At 39.8% G+C, this 19160-nt stretch overlaps 1 protein-coding gene across 5 annotated transcripts in view; it reads left to right on the top strand.

The window, feature by feature from the left end:
* The window catches only part of INVS (inversin), a 125338-nt gene that overhangs the window by 68343 nt on the left and 37835 nt on the right, over window positions 1–19160 (top strand). For all 5 annotated transcript variants that reach the window (XM_061132133.1, XM_061132134.1, XM_061132136.1 and 2 more), the window contains 5 exons: window positions 2269–2378; window positions 4739–4910; window positions 10505–10660; window positions 11074–11303; window positions 13944–14050. In XM_061132133.1, coding sequence (XP_060988116.1) covers window positions 2269–2378; window positions 4739–4910; window positions 10505–10660; window positions 11074–11303; window positions 13944–14050 — 775 coding nt within the window. The remainder of the gene's footprint in view (window positions 1–2268; window positions 2379–4738; window positions 4911–10504; window positions 10661–11073; window positions 11304–13943; window positions 14051–19160) is intronic.

Raw genomic sequence — 19160 nt, forward strand, 5'->3', positions numbered from 1 at the left:
AGTATAGGAAATTTTCCATGGCTTCTCCCCGACTCCCCATCAACTCCCACCTCCTATTTAGTTGTTTTAATTTTTAATTGATATGTAGTACTTTGTACCTAAATTCCTCTGTTGTATGCTTAAATTTTTAACAATACAAATGTATTCTGTTATATGTTAATTTCAACATCATGTCTTTTAAAATTTTTATTATAAAACCAATGTGCATTTGTTAACAAATGTAAATGTAAAATAATCTTCACATTCAATGCCTTTGCTTTTATTGGAGAAGGGCTTTAATTTTATGTTTCAGCTAATACTATGATATTTGATTTTCTTTTCTTCATATTTCCTGATGTGCCTTTTACTTAACATTTTTGGGGATCACTTTTTTATATGGAAGATTATATATGTGTATCTGTCTGAATTTTGGCAGTCTGAGAGTCTTTCTCTTTTAGTGAAGGAGTTTTGCCCACAGACAGGCATTGTTACAAATTGTACAATTTGATCTTTGTTCTGTTATTCTGATCTTTGAGGATTAGGGTTTTTTCCCCTTAATTTGGGGTTTTTTACTGATTTCTTTGTTTTCTGCCTTGTGGTGTATGGATTACATTGTAGCTATCTGGTTTGAATTTCCTAATGTTTCAGGAGGGTTTCTAGGTTTTACTAGTAGTTACTTTTAAATTTATTAAAAGCTTTCTTAAGCCTAAGCCTGAGTCAAGAGCAAAACTGCATTTACTGATTCCGATCTATTTAAAATGAGGAATTTGGCATACTCTCACTTATACTCTTTGGGCGTTTAATATGATCTGCCAGTTACTATTAATATTAATCATTATAAAAAGATTATTATTATAGACTTAGTTTTTAAATTACATGTTATCTCTTTTTTAAATGATTCTTACATTTGCATTTGGTTTTATAGTCAGATTTATAATTATTATTCAGTCTTCATTTCAGTGTTTCGTTTCATCCCTTTTCCTCTGCATTTTTGCAAATTTGTCTGCGTAGCACTAAGCTGAATTTTCTTTTCATGAATTCTGCTTTCTTTCTGCCTCTTATAGATTATATTTTAGGCTAGATTTTGATTTCCTTCTATCATCCATATTTCTTTTTATCTCAGCTTTTTATATTTTTACCTCCTTCCATTACCCTTTCATTTTAGATTATCTTCTTCTTAGGATACTGTTTCACTTCATAGAGGCCATCTCTTTGTAAATGTCAAGGATGCCAAACTGTTGCCTGAAATTTTCTTCCGGATCCTTCTCTAGATCATTTTCTGAGGTATGCTTTTGTTCTTTCTGATGGTGTTCCTATCCCCCTGTCTTAGAGTGTTTCCTTAAAACCTTTTCTGAATTTTTCTCCTTATCTCTCAAACAAGATGAGATGTATTTAGATTGAGTGTGTGGCGTAAGTTGCCCTTGACCCCACTTTTGCCCATTTGTGTTATGGAGCACTCGATCTCAAACCACAGCTGGGGAGCAGGCAGAGGAGCACAACTCCCGTGCCAATCCCTGTTTTTCTGCCTGGCGTTCACGCAGGGTATTCTCGCTCTGCTGATGTGGCTTCTGCCTCATTACCTCACTCCGTGTACACTGAAGCAATGGCATGTATGAAATTCAGGTTTCCTAAATATGCCGTTACCAGGTCTGTTCATTCTTTGATCCTTTCTACAGTCTTTCACTGGGGGAAACCTCCTCCACATCCTCCAAAACAGACTGCAGAGCACTCTTTTCTACCGGCACCTCACTATTCCTGCCCACTTCTGGGGTTTGAAATTCCTGCCTAGATGTTCAAACACTGGGGGAAGGAGGTACGAAGTGATGGAAGGCGTCAGAGGTCACAGGAGACTGTGTCACAGCTGGTCCACCTGAAAGGAGAAGAGAACAGCCACACAGTTCTGATCTGTTGTGCAGGAGAACTGGAGACGGGACAGAGAGGGCCTGACTTCTGACACCTTCCCTCCCTCTTGACGGGCAGTTTTACAAGGTGAACCAGGGGACGCAGTGAGCTGGTACCAAACACAGTTTTTTCTCAATCTGGCAATTATAATTAGTCATTTCCTTGTTGATCAAAGCATTGAGTTTTTAGTATTTACGTTTTTGCCTTTGTGCTGCCTAATCATAGTATTTTGGTAAGAAGTTAGAAGAGGCTGCACTAGGGACCACTCTTCTGAAACCCTTGTGAGTGCTGGTTTATGCACGAGTGATTTTTCTTACCCCTTTCCTTTAAACAGACCGTAAATGAATCAGTCCTCTTGTGTGATAACTACCTTGTGTCTGCTTTCAGGCCATGCACAGATTGTCCATCTCCTCTTGGAAAGAAATAAGTCTGGAACCATTCCATCCGACAGCCAAGGAGCAACACCCTTGCACTATGCAGCTCAGAGTAACTTTGCTGTGAGTAAAGCATGACGGTTACCTCCTTTTACATTAGAATGTTGCCGTCAGCATGCACAATTCCATCCTCCTCACGTCCCTAAGGCACCGCTGAGGAGTCTGAGCACTCAGCCTGCTGGAACACCTCATCTCCCACTTCGCTTTCCCTCTGGTCCCACAGCAAGTATAGCTGTAGCTCTCCTTCCTGGCACTCCTGAAAATCTATTCTGCTTACCACCTGCAGTTTTGGTAAACCTTTATCTTCTATTATCTCCCAAGATCTTAGAAAAATACTAAGTATTTTGAGGTGGGGTTCATTCTTATTATGAATAGATAAGAAATTCAGTTGGCCCATTACAGTCAACCTATGGAAATCAGAATTCAGTCCATAGTTCAACACAGGCCTATGTAAAGACATGTTATCCCTATTTAGAGATGAAGAAACCGAGGTTCCAAGAGATTAAATGATTGCCCCCCCCCCCTTTTTTAATATACTTTTGTGTTCTCATAATTTTACGTGTTTGTTTATTTTCGGCTGTGCTGGGCCTCCATCGCCGTGTGGGCTTTCCTCTGGTTGGAGCAAGTGGGGGCTCCTCTTGCTGCGGTGTGTGAGCGTCTCATCGCCGGGGCCCGTCTTGCTGCAGGGCACAGGCCCTGGGGCGTGCGGGCTTCAGCAGTTGTGGCGTGTGGGCCCAGTAGTTGCAGCTAATGGGCTCTGGAGCACATGCACAATAGCGGTGATGCATGGGCTTAGTTGCTCCGTGGCATGTGGGATCTTCGCAGATCAGGGACCGAATCCATGTCTCATGCATTGGCAAATGGACTCTTTACCACTGAGCCGTTGGGGAAGCCCTGTCTAAGATCTTGAACACAACTCTTAGATTCCAAATTTAACTGTGTACAGAAACTAGTAGTTAAGTAACTGTGCTAATGAAAGTAAGAAAGAATACTGGAACATTATAGACGTTTTTTCAAAGAAACACTTCCTTTAGATTATTTGCCAATTACAGAAATAGTTTTTTAATAATGATGCAAAATCTAAGCTCAGTTTCAAGTCCCTTGATCGCCTTTAGACTCTATTAACTTGCAAGAGGTTGTAATTCCCTTTTTAAAAAACACTACCACCACCATCAAAACCCCATAAAACCCTTGTAAGCATTCATCACTTAGAAAACATACTCGACAAAAGAAATGTTTGCAGATTGTTAAAAGAAACCCCCAAAATCACCAACATTAAAAAAATTTACTTCTTTATTCAAATCACTTAATAAGCACCTACAGTAGCTCCTGGGAGCTAAGCTATAATACCACAGTGGCTCAGCAACTAGTTTTAAGACTAGGAAGCAGTGTGCGTTGCAGTAGAGTGTGGTGATTTAACCCTGGATCCTACCTGTGTGTTTGCTACCAGTATTTATGTGGCCTTGAGCCTGAATCTCATCTGTAAAATGAGGAGCTGGAATAGATGAACCTTACATTTTTTCTTGCTCTACAGTATTGAATATCAACATTTTATACATTTTTAGCCAACTCACAGCCTCCAGAAATTGTTTTTTCTGAAACTGTGTTATTTCCATCCAAGCAAAAGTGTCTATGATCTTCCTATAAGTTTGTAAGCATCTGAGTTTTGAGGAAAGATGCAATTTTAAGTGCTATGAATATTGTTGTTATTTAGTCGCTAAGTCATGCCTGTCTCTCTTCAACCCCATGGACTGTAGCCTGCCAGGCACCTCTATCCGTGGGATTTCCCAGGTAAGAATATTGGAGTGGGTTGCCATTTCCTTCTCCAGGGGATTTTCCTGAGCCAGAGATCGAACCCACATTTCCTGCATTGGCAGGTGGATTCTTTACCACTGAGCCAGCAGGGAAGTAGCCATGAATATTAACTGCCATTAAAATTGTCAAGCACTATAAGAATTATTAAGGGCCCTCATCTTTGTATGATTCTATAGAGGGAGGACCTAGAATGCAGGAATTACTGAATAACACTTGTTAGATGAATTGAACGCTGCACTTCTCAGTAGCCACCGCTCATCATTTCATAAATCTATTAGCTATTTTAAAAAGATAGTAACAAAGTACATAGTTTCTTCTCTGCAGTTAAATTCTTAAATTTAAATGAGAGTAATCATTCTCAATTATAAGAATATTGAATGAAGGAATTAAGTTATATTTTGAAATGCTGTGAAAACTAAAACCAATACATAAGGACAGCAGATTGTTATTTTCAATGGAAATTATAATTCTATTATTCATAAAAAGATAATTTCATTTGATTCAAAAGTAGACAAAAAATACTTTGCTTCTTAGCGGAAGTTGCACATAACACTGGTTTTATTGCCATAGAAAATGCATGTCTCAAATTTTTAAATGTTTTCTTACAGGAAACAGTTAAAGTGTTTCTAAAACATCCATCAGTAAAAGATGATTCAGACCTTGAAGGAAGAACATCCTTTATGTGGGCTGCTGGGAAAGGCAGTGATGACGTCCTTAGGACTATGCTGAGCTTAAAGTCTGACATTGACATTAATATGGCAGACAAATACGGAGGTACAGGTGAGAAGTGGCAGACATGTTCAGCTTTCATTCAGGCTTCAGAGTATAGATGGTGCTATAATACTTGCAAAATAGGAAGTTGAAACCATTGTTCCTAATCTAATATTATTTGACATTGATCTTTACTTTTTAAGTTTAGGTTACCAGGATATCACTCCAACAGCTTTATTTTTCCAAGTGTTACAGCTAGAATTAGCCTATGTTTTTATCAAGTGAATTTTGACATTTGATTTACAAGCCTTGTTGCTCCTTAGACGTAATTGCAGGAACTCTTCTGATCATATATCTTTGCATAAAAAAGCATGAACCTGCACTTTAAAAACTATGCATACTTAGCAGTTACTAACTACATTTTCAAGAATTTAGAATTACGTTTTAAAGAATGCACATGTCTATGCACGTTCTCACCAGTCTCATTTAATATGCTGTTTTCTCACTTTTGAACAGCATTACTGCATCCTGAATCTCCCATTTCAGAGTTAACCTCCCACGACTCTAGAAGCTTCAAAGCTTCGCAAGCTCTTACTCTGTGCTTCCTTTAATCTCTTTTTCTAAGAAGAAAGCCCTCGAAGGATGTGTTGATTACTGAGAGAAGCTCTTGTTTTTTAACAGCCGTCGTCACCGTGGGTGACGCAGCTCTCCCTTGGGTGCTCCAGGCAGCCCTCCATGTCCAAGGGTTTTGCATCTGTGGCTTTGGAAGGCTGGCTTGTACTGCACCATCTCATGAAAGGGTCTTGCGCATCTTCAGATTTTAGTATCTGTAGAGGCTCCTGGAACCAATCCCCCATGGATAACAGAGGACACTTGTGTATACAAATTACAAGTCAGGAACGAAAATCACAGCACAGAAACGCTGAATGGAACAAAGCTTCAGCTGCGAGCTTCTCAGTGTTAGGTTTTCTTAGACATGAAAACATTCCAGAGCCGTCTGCACCTCCCTGTCACCCTGGAGAAGATCTTTCTATCGTTCTTGATCACCAGAACTGTTCCTATAGCCCTTGGGGGATAGAGGGGAATGTGGTTGCTACACCTAACGTCTCCCTCTCTACACCTAGACCAACACACCTTCTGATTTTTTAAAAAGAGTTTTTAGGTAATATCAATTTTGATAAAGGCTTCAACTTGTAAAAGTATTTGTTTATCAGAGTTTCACCACAGACCTTAAGCTTCTTAAGGAGTATTATACAGACACATAAAGCATTGAGTTTATAAATGATCTGAGTATTTAATTTTTTTTTATCAGACTTTTATTATGCCGTCTTTATCACTGGCATCGCTTTTTGTTTAACTTTTCATGTATTTTAATAAAGTATGGGCTAGGATACTTGCATTCTCAACAAAAGTTGTCTTTCTGATATGCATCTTAGTTGGGGTTGAGACTAAATTTTCAAAATCATTCATTCCCTGGGCTCTTTCTCTTAAGGAGATTCTGTTACATGTCAGGGATACATACACCTTCCCGACATTTCTATGCCAGTGAGTTCCTCTCCATCATCCCTTTAGAAGGTTGTTTTTCCTTAAGTAAAAATGAGTTCTTATCAATAGCAATCTGTAAGTATTATTTGGATCAAATAAATCAACTATAAAACAAAATACAAAGCTATCAGGAAAATGTGAACACTCTCTGGGTATATCTGATGTTACAAAGCTTGTGTTAACATCCTTAGATATGAAGATCAGCCTGTATTTTCTTTGCATTGCTGGGGCTGGGGTTCTATAAACCACATTTGCTCTCTGCCAGCAGGGGAGGCAGCCACAGTGGGCAGCACAGGGGGACTGGAAGGCCAGGAGAGGAGCCTGGGATTATAGCTTCCTGTTTGCTTCCTATTCTTGTGTTTGTTTCCGGTTCCTGTCAGCATATCCTGGTCAGTCTGACTCAGCAGAGGTCTGATCGCTTGTTCCAGTGGCAGCAGTTAATTCACTTGTGATTCTTTCAGCACTTACTGGTCCTGCCATGCAGAGCCCCTCCTCAGAGGTCTGAGGCTCAGCTCTGCAGGGCGCCTCCTCTAAGCCTTTAAAGTTGTAATGATTCCATCCTCTTCTTTTTGTTCCCTCAGTCTTAGACTTGCTAGCCTCTGTGATACTTTACGGAGAAGGGAATGGCACCCCACTCCAGTACTCTTGCCTGGAAAATCCCGTGGACGGAGGAGCCTGGTGGGCTGCAGTCCATGGGGTCCTGAAGAGTCAGACATGACTGAGCGACTTCACTTTCACTTTTCACTTTTATGCATTGGAGAAGGAAATGGCAACCCACTCCAGTGCTCTTGCCTGGAGAATCCCAGGGACAGGGTCGCACAGAGTCAGACACGACTGCAGTGACTTAGCAGCAGGCGTACTTTAGTGCTTCCTTTTTGCTGTTTTAGCTCTTCAGTACAAGGCTGGCAGTCCTTCATATCTAATTTTCTCTGTTAAAGTATCTGAGAGATACTCTGATTGATACAGTGGCTGTGTTTTAAAAAAGAACCCTTGTCTTTCAGCCATACTAACTAAAATATTCACAAACAGAAGGATGTGACTCTAGACTTTTCTTCAAAACAGTCAGAAGTGGGGGAATGGATAGCAGTTAAATGAAACAAGATTAGCCAACAAGACCGCTGCTGAAGCTCGGTGACGACAGTGTTCTCCCAGAGACTTTGGCTTTGTTTATCTTTTTTTTGTAGTCTTCCAAAAAGATGCATGCACCCCTATGTTCAAAGCAGCACTGTTCACAATAGCCGTACATGGAAACAGCCTAAACGTCCATTGACCAATGAGTTGATAAAGAAGATGTGCCTTTACATTTGAATGACATTTGAAATTCTCCATAACACAAAGTTATTGGAAAGAATTTTTTTTTCCATTTATTTTTATTAGTTGGAAGCTAATTACTTTACAATATTGTAGTGGTTTTTGCCATACACTGACATGAATCAGCCATGGATTTACATGTGTTCCCCATCCCAATCCCCCTTCCTGCCTCCCTCCCCATTGGAAAGAATTTTTAAAGTTCTTATGTAAACGTGTTTTTTTTCAAAGAAGGAACAATTATTGTAGTCTAAAATTGGTTTAAAATAAATGAAAATAATCAGAAATGGGAAATTTCCTTTAACGAGATCCTTAATTCTATCTTTTGCTCAGTTGAAATTTTGTCTTTTTTTAAAAAAAAAAACAACTTGATATTTATCTGAAGAATATCTGTTGTATACTCGATACCACATTACACAATTATAGAATTTCAGAATTAAAAAGTACCTTAAAATTACATCTAGTCCAGGGTTTTCTAAGCTGTGTTCTTCAGACCAGTACCTTCCCACAGAGGCACCTAAAGTGTTGCTGAGGGAGTGGGTGCTTGAATGGGTAACCCTACCCCTACTTTAACCAGAACCACTCACCTCTTAACTATTTCATATGTTGGATGTTTTATCAAATTCATTTGGGAGGGAAAAAACCAACATTCTTATGGTGTTAAATGTGAAAGTCACTGAACTCTCACCGACGTCTCACGTGCCTTGATCTGCCTTCTGACACTCTCACCCACATTTTTCACCGGAGACGTCTCCTCACCGTCTTCCAGCTGGACAGCTCCAGTACGGAGAGCTCATTACCAACACTTCCGTCTTTTATTCTGGCTGTGCCGTGTGGTGTTTATGACCTTAGCTCCCCAACCGAGGGTGGAACCTGGCTGGGCCCCTGGCAGTGAAAGTGCAGAGTCTTAACCACTCAGCGGCCAGGGAATTCACACGTTACTTCCATCTTAAGCTCACCCTACTAGGACGTGCCGCCTTATACTAAGCCAATATTTTTCAAACTGAGTGTTGCTTTGTGTGTTGTCTTCCACACGGCATGCTTCAGGTACTTGAAGGCTCTCACACCCATCTTGTCTCGGCCAATCTACCTTTCAGGCATTTAGGTCAGGCTTTTCAAACTCACGTGTGCATAACAATTACTAGAGATATTCTCAGATTAAACAGAGATCCTACATCAGCTCCTGTCAATAAGTCCTGTTGATTCCACATCCAAAACATATTCTAGCTTTTTCCTGCTTCCTTCCATCTCCACTCCTGTCGCGCTCGTTCAAGCCACCACTGTTCTCACCCAGACTGGTGTCAACTGTTAACTGGTCTCCGTGCTTACATCCTCATGTGCTCGAATGCGTTCTGAAAATGGCTCGTGTGACCCGTTTAGAACACAAGTCACACATCACTCCCTGCGTAAAGCCCCTCGGTGCCTTCCGTCGCTCTGACCCGACGGCTGCTTGTGATCCAGCCTTTCTGCCTCTCTGGCTGCCTGCACTCTCGCTCACATGCCGCGGCCTCTTTGCCTGCCTTAAGCACGTGCACTCATCCCTGTCCCTGTTCGCGTTTGCCCGGACCGGTCTCCCTTGAGAGTTCTGCTTTGCCTCTTTTTTTATGATTTAGTCTCAGCTTAAATGGACCTTTAGGTACCTTGACAGGGCTTTGCCTAAGCACCAATCAAAAGTAATCCCCATGTCACTTCACATATCAAAACAGTTTTTACTTCTTTAACTATACCGTCTATCACCATCTAACACTTAAATGTTGTTAATTCAGTGTTTTGGTTTTGTTCTGCTTTGCTGCTTCTATGAAAATGTAGCCTTAGCTATTTTGTTCCCTATTGAATTCCAAGCATTAGATTGTGTACCCAGCCCAAAGTGGCATTTCAACAAGTCCCCAGGAATCTGCATTTTATAGGCACCCCAGGTTTGGTCCATGGATCACACTTTATGAAAAAACCATTTTCCTAGATAGTATAGAGCCATCCTTCTTAGAACTGGCCTGGGCCTCTAGACAGATACCCTGAAACATTGAGAAGAATTTAGAGAGTGATGACTTAAATAGAATTTAAAGAGTAATCTGAAGAGTGATGACTTAAGCCCTAGAGAGGAATAACATAGGCAGGGATCAGTGCAACGTGAAACTCACACATAGTCAGAACTGCTCTTTCAACCCCTTACCAGAGAGGAGACCACATCCCCCTTGGTTTTTTCCTGCAATCTTGGAGTGAATTGCTCTTTAAAGTTGGGCCCTGAGGAAATAGCTAACTTGCATTTGGAATCGTGTTGTATGAATAATGCTCTCAAGGCAGTAAGATGCACACACTTTGAATACCATGTGGGTACACAGACCCGATGCAAGAGGAGCGCAGGTGGCCAGCTGAAGAACCAGTAGACTGACGGCTCCCATCACACGTCCCCTCAGAGGCGTGTACGGATTGTGAGTGGGCTGGTGGGCAGAATTGCCTGCATCATTTAAGTCATTTCTCTTTGTCATGTTTTGTCCTCTTGCTCTCTTAGAAAGAGGAAAAGATGATAAACTAGTAACTGAGGAGACCGTTTCAGACCAACAGGATGGAAAGGACGAAAACAGTGAGATGAGAAAGGCAGAAGGAAGGGAAACGTGGGAGTAATAATACATACCTATAGAAAGGAAGATACAAAGAAGTGTATGCAAGTGAAGAATACATCATCTTGAAGATTAAATTGCGTTTGGCCAAAATGATGGGAAAATCAAAAGAGGAAGAGACTCACAGTTAGGATAGTAAAGAGGTAAGGTTGTTACTTAAAAGTCCTTCACTCTCTTTTGCTCCCTCTTTAGCTTTACATGCTGCTGCCCTTTCTGGCCATGTCAGCACCGTGAAGTTATTACTGGAAAATAACGCTCAAGTAGATGCTACTGATGTCATGAAACATACTCCACTTTTCCGAGCCTGTGAGATGGGGCACAAAGATGTGATTCAGACACTCATCAAAGGTGAGTTATTAAGAGTGCTCATAGCAAGTCAGTCTCAAAAGGTAGGATTTCTTACATCCAGCTTTTGAAATACAGCTTTACACGGCAGAGAGCTGCCTGGGTGGAAGCATGGAGGGAAGAGCCTGGCATCAGGAAACTCGAGATTCACTCCTAGCTCCACCTATTAGGAGCTGTTTGATTTGGGAACAGTCACTGTATCTGCCTGATCCTCGGTTTCACCTCATATAAAAGGGGAACAATTTCTATCCTGACCAACTCCCAGGCTTATTGTAAAAATCTGAAATAGATGATATACATGAAAGCTTTTTGCTAAGAGTAAGGCATTTAAAGGACTATTATATTCTTTAAGCTTCTCTTCTTTTGGATAAATGCTGTCTATATTAGACATTTTCACTATATTTTTGCTTTTTCAGGTGGAGCAAGGGTGGATCTAGTCGACCAAGATGGACATTCTCTTCTACATTGGGCCGCGCTGGGAGGAAATGCAGATGTTTGCCAGATCCTGATAGAAAATAAGATCAACCCAAATGTGCAGGATTATGCAGGAAGAACCCCACTGCAGTGCGCTGCATATGGGGGCTATATCAACTGCATGGCCGTGCTCATGGAAAACAGCGCAGACCCGAACATTCAAGACAAAGAGGTAAAAATCCTAGGTCTTTTCTCTATCATTTGCTCCGAAGTGTCTGCATCATTGCTTCTTTGTTAACTAAAATTAAGTAAAAGAGTTTATCAAGTGATGAGATCACTCAAAAATCTTTTAGTTAAAAAAAAAAAATCTTGTTAGTTAAAAGTGATTTTTATTTGTCCATGCTCTCTTCTAGTCCTTGTGTATACGTGTATATAATTTTTAAAAGTCATAGGATGGGAATAGTTTTATAACTTTTATAAAATATATAGATACATGGCATATGTATGTAAATATATAAATATATATATATGATTTTACACATTTTGCTTTGCTTAAAATTATCACTAATATTTTTTCATTTGGTATATAATCTTTTTCATAATCATGGATGCTTAATATTTCAAAGTTCTAAGAGCTTTCTGTTTTATAACTCATTCAATCCTCACAGCAAGTCCATAAAATTGCCTTTATTTTCTACATTTAAAATTTTTCACTATTTCATTGGTGTTTACTCTCATCTTTATTATTGCCTACCATCCACTTTTATAAGGTTTGATTTAATATTCTTTAAAAAATTCTTTTGATGAAATTTTAAATCATTGGTTTTTTTCAATGTATATATTTAACCATGTTTGTTGCTCTGAATGCTGCTTTAGCTTCGTCTTACAAATCTGGATAAACTGTAGCATCACTATCATTCAACGCAAACATTTTCTGATTTCCATTTCGATTTATTATTTGATTTATGGGTTAGTTAAGTGTATTGTTTAATTTCCAGGCAGTTGGGCATTTTCTCATTATCTTTTTGTTAATGATTATATTGATGTTCTATTCCTGCTGTAACAATTACCACAAACTTAGTGTTTTAAAACAAAACAAATTTGTCATATTACTAATCTGGGTGTCAGAATTCCAAAATGTCCTAAAGATCACAGTGTTGGCAGGACTTCATTCCTTCTGGGGGCTCTAGGAGAGAATCTGTTTCCTTGACTTTTCCGGAGGGTGCCCACATTCTGTGGCTTGTGGCTATGTTTCTCCCACTTCAAATCTAGCAGTGACTGGTTGACTTTTTCACACTGCATCACTCTGACATTCACCTTCTGCCTCTCTCTTAACTTACTATAAGGACCTTTGTGATTACACTTGGCCCAACTGGATAATCCAACTCAGAGTCAACTGATTAGCAACCTTAATTCCCCCTTTCCCCCTTTCCCCTTTCCATTTAATATAACACAGTTACAGATTCCAGAAGTTATAAAGTTATAAAGTGGACATCTTTGTAACAGAGTGCCTTATTCTGCCTAGGCACTGATTTGTAGCTTGAATTTTACTTTAGTTTAAAAAAATACTCTGCATTATTTTAATCTTTGTAAAGCTTTTGAAGCTTTCTTTATGTCCCAGCATATGGTTGATTTTGGTAAACATTCTGTGTACACTTGAAAAGAATACTAATTTTGTCATTGTTCAGTACAGTGTTTTATATACATTTTACATTGTATTGTTCATGCTGCCTATACCTTTCCTACTTTTTAATCTGTTTCTGCTATCAACTGTTGTACGACGTGAGTTAAAAACCTCCCACTGTAATTATGGATATGACTGTTTCCTCTTTTAATTTTGTCAGTTTTTATCCTATATATTTGGAGACTGCGCTGTTAGTTGCATTCAGATTTAGGATTGTGATATCTTCCTCTTCGACTTCTTTAACACTATGAAATATTCCTTTTTATCTCTAGCAGTGCTTCTTGACTTTTTTTTATCTTTTGTGACATTGAAATTTTTAAAGAATACAGGCCATTTATTTTCTAGAGTTTCACTCAATTTGTTGTTGCCTAATGATTCATCATAATTTGATTCAGGATTTACATTTGGGATGGAATATTACATAGATGATACTGAATCCTGAGAATATCACTTTTGGAGACATGTGATACTTCTTAACATAGTATTTTTTATAATTTTATTTATTTTTGGCGGCAGCGAGTCTTTGTTGCTCCGCGTGAGCTTTCTCTAGTCGCGATGAGTGGGAGCTACCCTTCCTTGCGGCGTGCCGGCTTCTCATTGCAGTGGCTCCTCTCGTTGCAGAGCACAGTCCCCACGCGTGAGGGCCTGAGAGTCGGGGCCGAGGGTCAGTAGCTGTGACGCCCTGGCTGAGTTGCTCCGCAGCGTGTGGAGTCCTCCCGGACCAGGGCTCAGACCTGCGTCCCCTGCGTTGGCAGGCTGACTCCTCCCTGCGCCACCAGGAAGGGCCCTTGCTGCTGCCCAGTCACTTTACTCATGTCCAACTCCTTGCAGCCCCATAGACAGCCTTCCCGGCTCTTCTGTCCGTGGGATTTTCCCTGCAAGCATAGGAGAGTGGGTTGCCGTGCCCTCCTCCAGGGCATCTTTTTGACCCAGGTATTGAACCTGTGTCTGCTGCACTGCAGTCTGATTCTTTACGACTGAGTCCCCAGGGGAGCCCGGGAAGTCCTTTAACTAGTATTAGTTTTGATCACTTGGTTAAGATACTGTTCATTTTCTCCGCTTGTATACTTGATGTTTTCTCTTTCTGTAAGAGAGAAATGTTGGGAGAAATGTTTATTTATTTGAGTTAGCATAAATAACTGTGTGTCCCAAAATACTGACACCAGACGTATTTGATTATGCTTGCAGGGAAGAACAGCTTTGCACTGGTCCTGTAACAATGGATACCTTGATGCTATTAAATTACTACTAGACTTTGCTGCTTTCCCTAATCAGATGGAAAACAATGAAGAGAGGTAAGCCACTGGCAGAAAGAATGCATCATTGTTCATCTCACATCCTTTCTACCATATTTTAAAAAATTCTCAAGTTTAGATGCTTGTTCAGAATTAGTATTTCATCAGGAAACACTACACTAAGAAATCCTGAACCAGAAGAAAACAAAAGTTCCATGTAGTGTTGATTTTTAGAATCATGGGATTTTTAAGTTATTAGAAACTTCAGGCATTACTTAGGGCAAGCTCACACTTTCCAGATGAAGAAATCTAGGTCTTCTTTTGATGTGTGTCCAGCATCAAATCAGGGGAGTCCTGACTGACCAGGACTAAGAATTCAGTTAGGCCAGCGAGATGTGTTATATGTTCAAGAAGTTTCTCTTGATGAAGGGGATATTATCAGTTAGTGGACAGAGATGCCACCATGTAGCATGAAAAAAATAAGGGGAAACTGAGGCTAAAGCTCAGGATTTTAATCTTAATACAGATTTCTTAAATAATATGAGATTCACAGAGTTAGGCTGGGGTTGCTATCCAGTGACCCAGACCCAATAAAAAGGACTCGACATAGTGTGAAGTCTAAGCAGGAGACATTCTTGATGGTCTTGGATCTAGGAAGATTCTAGTAATTTGTAGGTAACAACTAAGATGGTAAACAGATTTCCATAGCTGCCCCCTACCCACATCTGTGCTTTAGTTTTCATTGTTCATGGATACTGTCACTAAAGTGGCCCCATCCCTACGCTCTCAGCCACCACCAGCTTTTTCTATCAGGAGGTGGGACACTTGGTAGAAAAAGAGGGGTTTTCTCTAAGCCCGCTGTCTCAGAAGAAGCATGGGGCCAACCCCGTCATTTTCCCCACTTCTTTCAGAACCTTTCTCCATTATTTGTACCCTCCATGTGTTATTTTCCAAGTCTCTTTTCTCTGAGGTTTGTCTTCTTTGCCCGCTCTCACACTGTCTTCACTGGCTCCGTTTCTTCACTGTCCCCATTCAAGCCTTTGCAGTTTGGCTTCCACCCTCTCCTTTACCCTGAAATCTGCATCTGAATGGTCCCTGGCGGGGTCCTAGTTGACAAAGCATGTGATGTCTTCTCTGCCCCCCACTGGCCCTCCTGCATCTCCTCTCCGCTGACTCCTCTTCACCTGCTTGAGCCTGTCTGCTCCCTAAGCTTCTGTGACAGTGCGTTTTCCCAGTTCTCTTGGAATTAGGATTCTCTTCTAATCCTGCTCCTCCATTTCTTTTGGCTTCTGTTGCCTTTTTTCTGTTTTAAATATAAGCCGTCTTCAAGGAGTGGATCTGCTCTCAGCCTCCCTCCTTTGGCAACCTGACCAGCCACTGAGGCTTCAGCACTCACCTGGGTGCTGGTAGTTCTCAGGCTACAGTGAAGACTCACCCCCCGCCTTGGTTCACGCTGTCATCTCCACGTCATCACCAGCACCACTGTCTTGCCCTCTCTCACTCTTTCTGAAACTATTGCAATGCCTCCTCACTTGTTTTCCTTCTTTCGATCTTTCCCTCATTCAATTCATTACCTTCCAAAGTAAACTTTCTTAATCAGATCGCTAATATCGTTGTCAATCTTGTCATTCCACTGTTCAAGTTCAGTCTCATCTAAGAAGATGGTCCTGATCCTGCAGTCATGTGTCCCAAACTGTGTTCTCCTCCCCACTGTGAATCTTTATAGCCCTTAGCACATTTCACTTTTTATTATGATTTTATAGACTTTGTCTTCCTTTTAGCAGAGCACTCATGGTCATCTCTGAATTGCTCACAGTGCTTTTCATGAAGTAGATGCTCAGTAAATAATTGGTGAATTTTCAAATCCATGTTTTCAGGCTCTCGGTAGCATCACCCTGATTCATACCTTCATTAGAAAGTTATGTGGAATTCTTAGACCACAGGCAAACTTAGATAAAGCAGATTAGTATGCCTTACTTTGAGAGTGATTATATAAAGAACTCCACATCTCTATTATAGTCAAATGACAACTGCAAAACCAAAAAGATGAAGATAGGCATTTGGACATTTAAGGAAACTGGAAAGCCAGAAGAATCCTCAAGACTGAGGATTTGACCTTAAAACAGGTCTGTGAGGGTGCCGGAGGCTTCTCCCTTTGAAACCGTGAAGAAGCAAAAAGATTAAGAATTCTAAGAATTAGGGATGATATATTTCTATAAAGGATATTTTTTATAAAACCATTTACTGCCTGAGTGCTATTTTTTAGGAAACAATAAAAAAATAATTTTTTGTAATTCAATTTCCATTTATATGCTGAATTTTGAATTTCAGACCTAAGTAAGCTTATGAATTAAGGTACTTACCAACTCCTGGAGTAAGCATATGTTAATTACAGACCAAAAGACCAAAGGAAAAATCCTCCAAAGTGTACTTGCCAGTCTATGGATGAAAAGAGGCAGTGGTAGTACCCCAGTCTGTTTTAATGTTTCGTCAGCAGTGCACCTTGATGTACAAATGTCAGAAGCTGGCGCTGCCTTTTATGTTTATTGACGTTCCAGTTTAGGCATTCTGCTTGTTCCGTCAGACCATTCCCACATGGCAAGTCCAATTGTATCTTGTCTCTTGTCTTTGTCTGCATTGTTTCTTGACTGGTTACCATCAATGTACTGTTAATTTTTACTTCACATGCATTGACACAAACCGCTTGATGTTCTCTGTATAGACATAATTTTTGCCACCTACTGCTGGCTTTCAGTCAATAACTATCTGACAGCCATACTCTGACATAGATGGGAATATTCACAGCGCTCGAATGTGTCTCCGTTGAGTTTGGGATGAAGAACGATTCAATAGTAATAATCACAGTGCGGTCAGTTGCCTAAACACTAAGTATAGACTTTAGTCTTAAAGCCTTGCTAGATATTTAATTTGTGTCTCCTTGAATCAAAAATTGCCCGAGAAGTAATTTGAAGAAACTAATTGTTAAAAAAAAAAAAAAAAAGAAAAAGACATTTTTTAAAAGAAAATCAGGAAAATGTGTGTTCAGAGTAGGCATTAGATCGCGCTAAGGAATTCCTGTTAATTTTGTTAATACAATGGCATTGTGATTACGTTCACCTTGTTAATAGATGAAACTAAAATGCAGAGAGATTAAATGATCGGAGTCTGGGATTTGCTTTATTTATTGATTGATTGATGGCTTGTGGGATCTTTCCCCCACCAGGGTTTGAACCTGGGCCCATGGCAGTGAAATCTCTGAGTGCTGACCACTGGATCCACCAGGGAATTCCTCTGGGATTTGCTTTTAAAATACTTGAGCAAAAATAAAAAAGAAAGGAGTAGATGAAGTGAATGTGGTAAAAATTTTGCTAATTATTAAATTTGGGTAATGAGTGTATAAAGCGTTAGTGTCCTATTCGCTCTACTTTTCTTTATGCTTAAAGTTTCTCATAATAAAAATATGATTTTTTCATAACAAAAATATTTAACATATTTGAAATGCAACTTTCCATCCACAAGCAGCCTGAGAAATCTAGTTCTCCTCCCTTTCCTTTCACCTTTTACAGATGAGGAAACAGAAACTCAGAGAAGTGAAGAGAATGCCCAGGGTCACACAGGTCTGCTGACCTCCGGCTCAGCATTCTTTAGGGAATATTATGCCCATGTCATTTCTTTTTGTCATATTTGTAAGTAAACACATAACTTGGGCCTCACTTTCATAAGCCATATTTTGCTAATCCTTCTTATAGACTATATGAAAGATACTACATATTCATAATTATAGAAAAAAATGATCAGACTTAATAAAAATGCATATGTCATTTGCACATTGATTTGGAAGCAGTTTCATTCCGTAGGAGACATGTACTCAGTGACTGAGAGATGAATTGTGGAAGGGTTTCTGTACTGAACGGGGCAGCGTGTGATCATAGTCCCTTCTGGGTTTTGCAGGTAACGAGTTACATAGACTTCAGCATGTTGCATAATCTTTCCAGGTCTGCTTATTCATTTATACCGTGAGGGTGTTAAACTAAATCTGTCAAATTCTCTGCAGTGGTTCTCTGACTCTGATGATTTTTTCTATTGGGGAAAATACAGTCATTAAAGGCATTTTGGAATATACAGTGGATTTTGTAAAAGTTCTTCTGAATTTACAAAATGCTATTTACATGTAAATAATGTTTTAAAGTTTATTCAGGCACCTCTACTTTATGGCCTTCTGGTTTCTGAACAGATGGGCAGATCACGCTGTCCTAAAACAGGGGTTCATCCGTTTTAGCATTCAAGAACTTCCTTCTGAATTTAGAGTCTCCTTACTAAAGTGACCAAACTACCATTTACATTGACTGAAAACCTCTTCCTTTTGTATCTTACTGTGACTGTTAGGTGAGTCTTGAAGAGTTTCTTTTCTATAATCATTGGCTGATTCTCTGAGTCTGTTCATGCACCCACATGGTCATCATTTTTCCAGCTCATCGATCAGCTGATTATTTCCTTCCAGCACCTGTGACCGCACTGGCCCACTGACAGTCATCCAGAGGAGGCTGATCTGGCGGTTGCTCATAAATGCTAGCTTGGGTCTGTGCAAATAATATCCGTGATAGGTGCCATCACCAACATACAAGCGCTGCGGTGCATCCTGTGATAGCGCTGATCACACTGACTTTTATGAGCTGCTTCCCTCATGCCAGGCACGCTGCTGTCTTCTTCACACTGATTATTTTATTCTGTCATCATCCCAAATCTGTGAGGAGAGGTGGGCCATAAGTTGGTCGGGAAGTGACAACCATCGTTATTACCACGGTTGGATGGTAGAACTGGGGGTATTTTCTTTACTTCAAATTTTAGTACTTTTTGCATCATTTGAATTCTTAAACTGTGTGTCATTTTTACAAAGTAATTATTTTTCTTTAAAAAAGGAAACATACTTCCCATTAGTATTGACAATGGTTAACTCTGAGAGTGAGAGTGTAGATGACTATTATTTTCTTCTGTATATTAATCTGGTTTGTTTTATATTCCAAAAATAGAGAAGATATATTTTTTCAAAAGAATCTGCCTAAAATCACAGATCTAGAAAGTAGTCAGTTGAAATTCTAATATATAACTCTATGATAATAATACCCATCTTTTTAAATAATATACTTATCAAAAAGGTATGTACACTGTA

Source organism: Dama dama, chromosome 29, assembly GCF_033118175.1.
Source record: "Dama dama isolate Ldn47 chromosome 29, ASM3311817v1, whole genome shotgun sequence".
Classification (NCBI taxonomy): Eukaryota; Metazoa; Chordata; class Mammalia; order Artiodactyla; family Cervidae; genus Dama; species Dama dama.